Below are 11,789 nucleotides of genomic sequence, written 5' to 3' on the forward strand. Positions count from 1 at the left end.
AGCTCATTCCATACACACATCACCCTCTGCGTGGAAAAAGTTGCCCCTTAGATTCCTTTTAAATCTTTCCCCTCTCACCCTAAACCTATGCCCTCTAGTTCTGGACTCTCCCACCCCAGAGAAAATACCTTGTCTATTTACTCCATCCACACCCCTCATGATTTTATAAACCTCTATAAGGTCAAACCTCAGCTTCAGGGAAATTAGCCCCAACTTATTCAGCATCTCCCTACAGCTCAAGCACTCCAACTCCAGAAACATCCTTGTAAACCTTTTTGGAACCCTTTAAAGTTTCACAACATCTTTCCTATAGTAGGGAGACCAGAATTGAATGCAGTATTCCAAAAGTGGCCTAAACAATGCTGCAACATGACCTCCCAACTCCTATGCTCAATGCACTGACCAATAAAGGCAAGCGTACCAAACTCCACCGTCACCACCTTGCCTACCTGCGACTCCACTTTCAAGAAACCCAAAGAAACTCCACTCCAAGGTCTCTTTGTTTGGCAACATTCTCCAGGACCTCATCACTAAAAGTGTATATGTCAAATTCTGATTTGCGTTTCATTTATCTTTTATAAAGCTCTGGGGAATATTCTTTAATTATTTTCTGTGGAGAGACTGGGATGACGGGGAAGGCTGTGAAAATTACACTGCACTTCTAGAAGAACATATACAATTATAAGCCAGTTCTATAAAACTGTTTCAAAAAATATAGCAACTAACAATGGTGTAAAATGCAAAGAAATGAGAAAAGCTCAATGTTTTATTGTTGATGCAGATATAAGAATGAAGAAATTGAACTGTTTTTGAAATAATCCCAGACATGTGGTCTTACATGTGAGAGGGCAGAAGTGCTAATGTAGTTTTGCCAGGTAAAATGGTTCCTGCTGCAGTGAAGAGCCTGGCTTCGACTTTAGAAGTTCGTTGAAGAGGCTTGGAGCTGGCTTGGAAGCACCTTCAAAACAGCTTGCCACAAGTTTTATTACGCACTTCCATTTAGATTTAGAGATGCCGGTGTTGGATTGGGGTGTACAAAGTTAAAAATCACACACTAACCAGGTTATAGTCCAACAGGTTTAATTGGAAGTACACTAGCTTTCGGAGCGACGCTCGTTCATCAGATGATTGTGTTACGATCGAGCCCTCCACAATCACCTGATGAAGGAGCATCGCTCCGAAAGCTAGTGCTTCCAATTAAACCTGTTGGACTATAACCTGGTGTTGTGTGATTTTTAACTTTGTACACCCCAGTCCAAAACCAGCATCTCCAAATTATGTCAGGTATAGACAGGATAGGGTGTAGGTTTGCTCGCTGAGCTGTAGGTTTGCTATCCAGACGTTTCATTACCTGGCTAGGTAACATCATCATTTATAAAAATAAATAGAAAACAGGAGACAACAGCTTCGCTTCACTTGGAGGTCGCCACTGATTATGTTACCTAGCTAGGTAATGAAACATCTGGATATCAAACCTACAGCTCAGCGAGCAAACTTACACCCTAAACCTCAACCTGAGCTACAAACCTTCACAAACCTTGCGAAGACAGGATAGATCGAATGAATCCTTAGAAGCGTATTGAGGCAGTAGGAGTACACATAAGGAAATCAGGAGGGCAAAAGGGGACATGAGATAGCTTTGGCAAATAGAGTTAAGGAGAATGCAAACACAGGATTTACACGTAGTTTGGAAAGGCAAGGACTGATTAGTCAACATGGCTTTGTGCGTGGAAAATCATGTCTCTCAAACTTAGTTTTTTTGAAGTAACTAAGAGGATTGACGAGGGCAGAGTGGTGGATATGATCTAATATGGACTTCAGTAAGGCATTTGACAAGGTTTCACATGGGAGACTGGTTAACAAGGTTAGATCTCATGCAATACAGGGAGAACTAGCCATTTGAATATAGAACTGGCTCGAAGGTAGGAGACAGAGGGTGGTAGTGGAGGGTTGTTTTTCAGACTGGAGGCCTGTGACCAGTGGAGTGCCACAAGGATCGTTGTTGGGTCCACTACATTTTGTAATTTATATAATTTGGATGTGAGCATAACAGATATAGTTAGTAAGTTTGCAGATGACACCAAAATCGGAGGTGTAGTGAACAGCAAAGAAAGTTGCCTCAGATTACAACAGGATCTTGATCAGATGAACAATTGGCTGAGGAGTGGCAGCTGGAATTTAATTTAGATAAAAGTGAGTTGTTGCATTTTGGGAAAGCAAATCTTAGCAGGACTTATACACCTAATGGTAAGGTCCTAGAGAGTGTTGCTGAACAAAGAAACCTTGGAATCCAGGTTCATAGCTCCTTGAAATAGTCGTAGGTAGATTAGATCGTGAAGGGGTTTGGTATGCTTTCCTTTATTAGTCAGAGTATTGAGTACAGGAATTGGGAGGTCGTGTTGTGGCTGTACAGGACGTTGGTTAAGCCACTTTTGGAATATTGCATGCAATTATGGGTCCTTACTATAGGAAAAATGTTGTGAAACTTGAAAGGGTTCAGAACAGATTTGCAAGAACTTTGCCAGGGTTGGAAGAATGAACTATAGGGAGAAGCTGAATAGGCTGGGGCTGTTTTCCCTGGAGTGTCGGAGGCTGAGAACTGACCTTATAAAGGTTTATAAAATCATGAGGGACATGGATAAGGTAAATAGACAAGGTCTTTTCCTGGGGTGGGGAAGTCCAGAATTAGAGGGCATAGGTTTAGGGTGAGAGGAGAAGAATATAAAAGAGACCTACGGGGCAACTGAGTGGTGTAAGTATGGAAAGAGCTGCCAGAGGAAGTGTAGGAGGTTGGTACAATTACAACATTGAGAAGGCACCTGGAATATGAATATTGTATATGAATAGGAAGGGTTTGGAGAGATATGGGCCGTGTGCTGGCAGGTGGGACTAGATTAGGTTGGACGAGTTGGACCAAAGGGTCTGTTTCTGTGCTGTACATTTCTATGGCACTATGTCTACAAAGAGTAAGTTTATCATCTATGGTTTAATCATCACCCATAATGAATTTGTCTTGTATTAAAATTAATAGCTGAAATTTTAAAAATGAGAATTTTAAACGAAAGCAAGCAGTTTTATCTTTATCCCATGGGTAATGCACCAAATGACGTTAATGACAGGCTTCTATTGATGGCGTTTTAATTCAGCCCTCAGATACTTTCCAGAGCTGCCCAAGAATAGCATTTATTCTTCCGCCTGTGTTGGTGCTTACATTTCAGTTTGATTTGCTGTAAGAATAAGATTTAAGATGGAAACAAATCATGGCAAAGGAATTATGGCTGCAAAGCCACATGTTACCACTCAGTGGCAGTGCAGCACCATACTACATATTGATGTTATTGGGAAATCGTGTCTATTATGAATAAAAAGGATTTGGGCTGCAAGCAGAATTTGGGTGTATTTGGTATGGTGTCCAGTTTCTGACTGATTTGAACAATTTATTTTTATAAAAATCTATGATTGAAAGCATACAAATTAAATCGATTCACCATAAATTGTAGCATTTAAAAACGTGTAGTATGCTGCTGCTATTTATGAAGGTGCAACGAATTTGACTTCTTGCAAGCGGAGAAGAAATAAATCACTGTTCAAAGCATCTGTTTGCAGGAAAATATTTAATTACTGTGCAAAAGAACATTCCATGAGGTTAGTAAAATAACTGTCCTGTTAAAACTAGTTAGATTCAGAGCTGCAACATCATCTTCAAAAAAAAACTTAGTGAAAATTAATGTAAACTGACGAGTGTTACAATTACTGATACATTCAATATTCATTCACAAAAAAATGCAGACTCCTTTTAATAAAAATTCAACAAGGTCAATCTGTTTAAATGAAGGCTGGAGTTTCATTATCCACTGAAATCTAGAGTTATACAGCTATATTTGCATATCCTTCTAAGCACTTAAAGGGTTAGTATGAAAATAAAAGACTTGATAAAAGTCAGTCTGTTATCTACAGGATTTCAGTTATGTACAATAGCCAAATGTAAAGATTTCCCGTTTTAGTGAGAACGCACCCATTTGAAAAATTACCAAGCAATGATAAGACACACTTTTGCCAACTACAAAGATCTTTTTATAGTTGTCCATGGGATGTGATTGCTGACTAGGTCAGTAATAGATTAGATTAGATTACTTCGGCTCAACAAGTCCACACCAACCCGCCGAAGCACAACCCACCCAGACCCATTCCCCTACATTTACCCCTGCCCCTAACACTACGGGCAATTTAACATGGCCAATTCACCTGACCTGCACATCTTTGGACTGTGGGAGGAAACCCATGCAGACACGGGGAGAATGTGCAAACTCCACACAGTCAGTCGCACTGAGGCGGGAATTGAACCCGGGTCTCTAGTGCTGTGAGGCAGCAGTGCTAACCACTGTGCCACCGTGCCGCCCACAAATATATTGCAAATTCCTAATTGTCCTCAAAAAGATGGTAGTGAATGGCATTCTTGATATAGTTGTAAAACCTATGCCATCCACATCCACAACCAGTAACATGAGATTAAGACCAGGCTAACCAATCAGTGCTGAATAATATTAATTTTCTGGACCCCCCGGGTCCAGAATTATCGTTTTTATTTCTAAATTCGTCATAATCATTGCACAACCAGCAATAAAATGGAAGATAATTAATAACAAACTGAATACTAACATCCATATCCTATGACAGACTCATAACTCAAACTAAGCCAAGTAGTCTGCTCCAATTATTTGAAAATAAAAGGCACTCCAATGTTTTGAGCCATCATTGAATTTCAAAATAAACTTTTAACTGGTTCTATAAGCAATGAAACATGCAGTCATTGCTGCTGCAACCAATTCAAAGAACCTATCAATTTAAGACATTCCTGACATGGCTGGTAATGTTCATCTCAAGGATACAACTGCATATATCAACTAATGCATCATTCACTATAATATAAATTTATGGCATACATGTTAACAATGTTTTATTCCACAATTGAGATTACCAAATGTACATAAATTTTAATTACTTCTTACAGATCCCATAAAATGTCAATATTATACTCAATATTCTCATGTCATGCATAAATATGTCTTTATCAACTAGTGCATTTTTAATCTCCAGATGCACAATTTAAAATCGCTGTTTGAAAATTCAAGTGAATCTAGCTCACAGTAACGGTTGTTCAAACAAAGTTTCAAGTTTGTAACAGTTATCTGAAGGCTCCAGTTTCTTTTGCAGAATGTTTCCAGTTACTGATATGACAGAGAATTTCCCATTTGAGACCGAGTAGACTTTTTTCGTATTAAATGTATGTCTTTACTGTATAGGCAAGTGTTCTCATAAGGCCTTCATAGCAAAGTGAGGATAGCCTCCTGCTGCAGGTCCACAACACCTTTATCCCTCCTTGTTGTGCAAAGTTGGTTTGAGGTGAGTGTCATGGGAATTTTACCATGTGGCACACGTTGTTTAAATTCAGTATATTGAAAGATTTGTCCAGCTTGTACTATCCTGTACAGTCCTACAAAGGTAAAATTACTTCACACGCTGAACAATCACTGCATTAAGTAGTTTGGCCTCTAGCAGAGTTTGCTCTTCATCTATCAGCTCTTTACTTGGGAAAGTCGTCATCAATACAAAGGAGGAAGCAGCATAAGTAGGGCGGTGTTGAATAATAAAGTGACGAATGTCACTAATTCTGCAATTAGAAAAATGTTAATGCACACTTGAGAAACTTTATTACGGTTCAGAAACTCTCAAAGGGACTGAAGGAAAACAAAAATATCTAAGACTTCAAACACATTCTCGAATATCCAAGAGAAATATGTTTGACACTGAGGCCAAAGCAATTGGTGTAAGGATTCTAAGCAGTCTCTGTTTCCCTCTTAGACACTGATCTGAATTATTAGCCGTGCCAGTTTTTAGGGTGCTAACCAAAATACAAATTGGCAACCCTAATGGAATTAAAAACACATCGGCAAATAGCACATAGCAAGAGTACGTCATTTGACCCCTTGTTTATTATGGGTCATTTAATAAAATGGATTTCAGAAGCAGTGTGTGAGGGAAACATGCCATGGCCAATTTGAAAAATTAGCAAAAAGGAAGAAAGAATTTTGAAAAGCACTTCACAATCTAAGAATTTGTGAAGGTTTGTAACTCAGGTTGAGGTTTAAAGTGTAGGTTTGCTCGCTGAGCTGTAGGTTTGATATCCAGATGTTTCATTACCCCTCAGAAAATAAACAGGAAATGACATCACCACAAACCCAGGAACCCCATCCAGGACAAACATATAAATAGAAAGCAGGAGACAACAGCTTCGCTTCACTTGGAGGTCGCCACTGATGATGTTACCTAGCCAGGTAATGAAACGTCTGGATATCAAACCTATAGCTCAGCGAGCAAACCTACACCCTAAATCTAAGAATAAGGGGTAAGCTATTGAGGACTGGGATGAGGAAGAATTTCTGCACACAGTTATGAACCGGTGGAATTCTCTCCCACAGGAAGCTGTTAGGACCAGTTCATTAGATACATTCAAGAGGGAGCTGGACATGGCCCTTGCACCTAAAGGGATCAAGGGGGACGGGAAGAAAGTGGGAATAGAATATTGAGATTGCATGGTCAGCCATGATTATATAGAATGGTGGTACAGGTTTGTAGGGCCGAATGGCCTACTCTTGCACCGGTTTCCTATGTTTGTACGTTTACTGATCGACAGAAGGTTCAAGTTGCCCCTATCCCCTGACCATAACATTTGACTTTAGTAAAGACCTGCAGTTTGGGAAGTCAACATCTTCTTTGTCTGTTTGTGGTTATGTACATTCTGGTAGTGTCTTCCATCTATGATATTTAAGCTGGTTCTTTCCAATTAAATCTTTGTACTTCACGCTCTGCAGCTCTCTAAATGAGGTAAGAGCAGTTGATCTTCCGTAATTACATTGGCACCACTCCCCACCTCTTCCTCCGCTACATTGATGACTGCATTGGCGCCACCTCGTGCTCCCGCGAGGAAGTTGAGCAATTCATCAACTTCACCAACACATTCCACCCTGACCTTAAATTTACCTGGAATTCCTAAGGATCTGCATTATTCTGCTCCCCACCTACTCATGCATCTGCCCAGACGCACACTAAATGAATCTACCATGCCTGCCTCTACTACCTCTGCTGGCAACGCATTCCAGGCGCCTACCACCCTCTGTGTAAAGTACTGGGAACATTCTTTTTCTTAGTCAGATAAACGTTTCACAGCCACCTGCTTCTTGAGGATTTGAAAACTGATGTAGGAGCTGATTTTTTGTTTTCAAGTGCACAGCTCACTGCAGGGTTTCCAACATATTGCTGAGGTGTTTGGCATCAAACTACAGTAATGTACAATGCTGTGAGGACATAGCCACTAAAATCTTATCCTCAGACAGCAACGGGTAGAGATGCCTTGTACAATTTCCTGAAATAACATGGCAACCAGGAGACCAAGCTTGTAACTCAATTATTTTCCACCTGCAAAAGGTGACTCTGAACTCACCTCAGGCTGCCTCATAGAGTCATAGTTTCCTCTCTCTGTCACATGATGAAGACAATGGAAAATAGGAGCAGCTGAAGATGGCATGGCCTCACTACCTCACTACTATGGCTAACCTTCACCTGTCCACTCCTTGATTTCTTTAGAGAAACCCCTAGCAAAAAAAAACACTAATAGAGTTAAAAAAGAATAATTTATCTCTTGATCTTGAAAAGATTAAAATGCTAAATATATCTGAAAACAAAACTCATATCACAAAGGTGGCTGGTTGGTGGGAGAAATGGAATCTTTCGACATGAATAGAAAAGGTGACACAAAAATTAGTGGTGTGATAAATAGTGAGGAGGCAAGCCTTTGACTACAGGACAATATAGATGGGCTGGTCAGATGAACAGAAGAGTAACAAATGAAATTGAGACCTGCAAAGTGTGAGGCGATGCATTTTAGGTGGATGAACAAGACAAGGAACACACAATTATTTACAGAAACTTAGGAAGTACAGAGGATCAGGTGGGATCTTGGTGTGAATTGCCCATAGATCCTTAAAGGCAGTAGGGCAGGTAGATAAAGTGGTTAAGAGGCCATGTAGGATGCTTGCCTTTATTCGTTGAAGCACTGAATATGGCATTCCTGATGAAGGGCTTTTGCCCGAAACATTGATTCTCCTGCTCCTCAGATGCTGCCTGACCTGTTGTGCTTTTCTAGTACTACACTCTCAGCACTGAGTATGAGGGCAGGGGAGTTCTGATGGAGCTGTATGAGATATTAGTTTGCCCATAGCTGAAGAGCAGTTCCGATTGGATGGAAGGGTGTTATTGCACTACAGAGGTTACTGAAGAGATTCACCAGGATGGGCTGCAGGTTTTCAAGTATAAAGAAAGACTAGATCGAGGGGAATTGTTTTCCATATACCAGGGAAGGTAGAAACAGGAACTGATAGAAGTGCATAAAGTTAGAAGAGGTGTAGGTAGGGTTGATAGAAAGAAACCTTTCCACTTATTAGAAGAGTCAATGACCAGGAGTATAGATTTATAGTGTCGGTAGGAAGTTTCGAGGAGATTTGATGAAAATGTAGGGGTATCTTGGTGAGTTGCTGCAGTGCATTTTATAGATAGTACATATTGCAGCTACTGAGGTTATGGATATGGTGCCAATCAAGTGGGTTGCTTTGTCCCACTTAATGACAAGCTTCTTGAATATTGTTGGAGCTGCAGCCATCCAGGTAAATGGGGAGCATTCTATCACACTCCTGACTTGTGCCTTATAGATGGTGGATGGGCTTTTGGGGAGTCAGGAGGTGAGTTACTTGCAGTATTTCTAATCGGTTCTTGTAACCTGTGATTTTATGTTGAGAGAGTGGTGCTGGAAAAGCACAACTGGTCAGGCAGCATCCGAGAAGCAGGATAATTGACATTTCGGGCAAGAGCCCTTCATCAGGAATGGGGCTTGTGAGCCAGGGTGCTGAGAAATAAATGGGAGGCGGGTGGGACTGGGGGAAAGGTAGCTGAGAATGTGATAATGGAGGTGAGGGTAATAGTGATACCCTCACCTCCATTATCAGGTGAGGGTAATGGAGGTGAGGGTGGAGCAGATTGGTGGGAAGGAAGAAGGACTGGTAGGAAAGGTACAAAGACAGTGCTGAGTTAGGAGGTTGGATCTGGGATAAGGTGGGGGGAGGGGAAATGAGGAAATTGGTGAAATCCACATTAATGCCTTGAGGTAGGAGGGTCCCAAGGTAGAGGATGATGCATTCTCCCTCCAGGCATTGGGTGGTGAGAGTGTGGTGGTGGAGGAGGCCCAGGACCTACATGTTCTTGGTGGAGTGGGAGGGGGATTTCAAGTGTTCAGTCACAGGGCAGTGAGGTTGGTTGGTGCAAGTGTCCTGGAGATGTTCTCTGAAGCGCCCTGCGAGTAGGCGGCCAGTCTCCCCAATGTACAGGAGACCGCATCAGGAGCAACGGATACAGTAAGTGACGTGTGGAAGTGCAGGTAAAACTTTGATGGATGTGAAAGGCTCCTTTGGGGCCTTGAATGGAGGTAAGGGGGGGAAGGTGTGGGCGCAGGTTTTGCAATTCCTGCGGTGGCAGGGAAAGGTACTGGATGGGGGGGGGGGGGGGGGGGGGGGGGGGGGGGGGGGGGGGGGTGTGTGGACCTGACCAGATAGTCACGGAGAAAATGGACTTTGCGGAAGGCGGAAAGGGGTGGAGAGGAAAATATATCCTTGGTGGTGGGGTCTGTGGTTAGCACTGTTGCGTCACAGCGCTAGGGACCCGGGTTCGATTCCAGCTTTGGGTGACTGTCTGTGTGGAGTTTGCACATTCACCCCGTGTGTATATGGGTTTACTCCAGGTGCGCCAGTTTCCTCCCACAGTCCAAAGATGTACTGTGAATTGGTGATGCTAAATTACCCATAGTGTTGAGGGATGTATAGGTTAGATGCATTAGTTAGGGGTAAATGTAGAGTAATAGGGTTGGGAAATGTGTCTGGAAGGGTTACTACTTGGAAGGTCAGTGTGGATTTGTTGGGCCAAATGGCCTGTTTCCACTCTGTATGATCCTATGCTGTGGAAGCAGTCATTTCAAATTAACATAATACACCCAGGTTTTTCTCTCCCTAGTAGTACTTTGTGTTAACGTTCCTCAATCTAATTCAATATTTAACATGTCTAAAATTTTGAATCTTGCTCACAGACACCTGGCTAAACCTTGTTTAACTGTCTAGCTCCTAAGAGTTTGGAAGAAATCACACTTTTAGACACAAGATATTGATGGTTTATGAGTTTATATCTTATACCTCTCCACGTGGTATGTGGACTGATACATTGTAACCCTGCATCTGATTGCCAGACAGCAAAGATGGCATCCTAGATGAATATCCACAAGATTATTAACTCCCAAATTCTTAATTCCTACCTACCACTAATTACAGATCAGGTAGCATACCAAGAGTACACTTGCAGATGCAGGTGAACATATGAAAATGGGGACTGTGGTAACATCACAAAGTTAGAATCATGTCAAATCTTACCGATGAGTTTGATTGAACTTCTGCACCAAACGGCTTCCATCTGCCAGACGGACCTGAATATTGGTAGTTGGCTCAGAATCATTTATATCCACAATATTAACAAAATATTTGAACTCTTCCTCAGGAGAAGACGGCGTGCTAACTATGGTTGGAGTCGGGCTATTCAAAAGGGATAAAAACAAAATATTTATGACTAACAAAAGTTTGTTGGTGCAGATACAATTTGGGAACAAGGCATGAAGGAGCTGTATAATCCATTTAAAGCACTTTCAACACTGAAATTATTCCCTGAACACTGTCAATTCTGAGGTTTAGGTTAATCTTACCACCTCAAACATTCACTCTCTCCATACTATATCTGCAGTTCACTATCAAAAAGAAAGTCACCAAGATTCCTCTGAGTGTACCTCCCAAATCTGTAACCTCTAACACTCAGAAGGACAGGGGCAACAGGCACAAAACCATGAGCACCTCAAGTCTTACCAACTTGGAAATATATTGGCAACATCCTGGAAGTCCATCTATCCAACAGCAATATGGACTGTGGCAGCATAGTGTTTTCACCACACAGAACGTGATTCACTAGCACGCTCTCAATGATAATTAGAGATGAGCAATAGTGTTGACCTTGCCAATGATGCCCACATTACATGTCTGAATGAATGAAGGGTCAGCTGTTGTGAGAATGGATAATAGAACTGAACAGCACAGAACAGGCCCTTCAGCCCATGATGTTGTGCCGACCACTGATCCTCATGTATTCACCCTCAAATTTCTGTGACCATATGCATATCCAGTAGTCTCTTAAATGTCCCCAATGACCTTGTTTCCACAACTGCTGCTGGCAACGCATTCCATGCTCTCACAACTCTCTGTGTAAAGAACCCGCCTCTGACATCCCCTCTATACTTTCCTCCAACCAGCTTAAAACTCTGACCCCTTGTGTTAGTAATTTCTGCCCTGGGAAATAGTCTCGGGCTATCGACTCTATCTATGCCTCTCATTATCTTGTATACCTCAATTAGGTCCCCTCTCCTCCTCCTTTTCTCCAATGAAAAAAGTCCGAGCTCAGTCAACCTATCTTCATAAGATAAGCCCTCCAGTCCAGGCAGCATCCTGGTAAACCACCTCTGAACCCTCTCCAAAGCATCCACATCTTTCCTATAACAGGGCGACCAGAACTGGACGCAGTATTCCAAGTGCAGTCTAACCAAAGTTTTATAGAGCTGCAACAAGATCTCACGACTCTAAAACTCAATCCCC

At 41.8% G+C, this 11,789-nt stretch overlaps 1 protein-coding gene across 1 annotated transcript in view; it reads right to left on the minus strand.

Annotated features, from left to right (window-relative positions):
* Positions 1–4,333: 4,333 nt before the first annotated feature.
* The window catches only part of LOC122549465 (NSFL1 cofactor p47-like), a 28,220-nt gene continuing 20,764 nt past the window's right edge, over positions 4,334–11,789 (minus strand). Inside the window, exons 8-9 of the mRNA XM_043689325.1 lie at positions 10,527–10,685; positions 4,334–5,671 (exon numbers count right to left, since the gene is read on the minus strand). Coding sequence (XP_043545260.1) covers positions 5,509–5,671; positions 10,527–10,685 — 322 coding nt within the window. The 3' untranslated portion in view covers positions 4,334–5,508. The remainder of the gene's footprint in view (positions 5,672–10,526; positions 10,686–11,789) is intronic.

Source organism: Chiloscyllium plagiosum, chromosome 4, assembly GCF_004010195.1.
Source record: "Chiloscyllium plagiosum isolate BGI_BamShark_2017 chromosome 4, ASM401019v2, whole genome shotgun sequence".
Lineage (NCBI taxonomy): Eukaryota > Metazoa > Chordata > Chondrichthyes > Orectolobiformes > Hemiscylliidae > Chiloscyllium > Chiloscyllium plagiosum.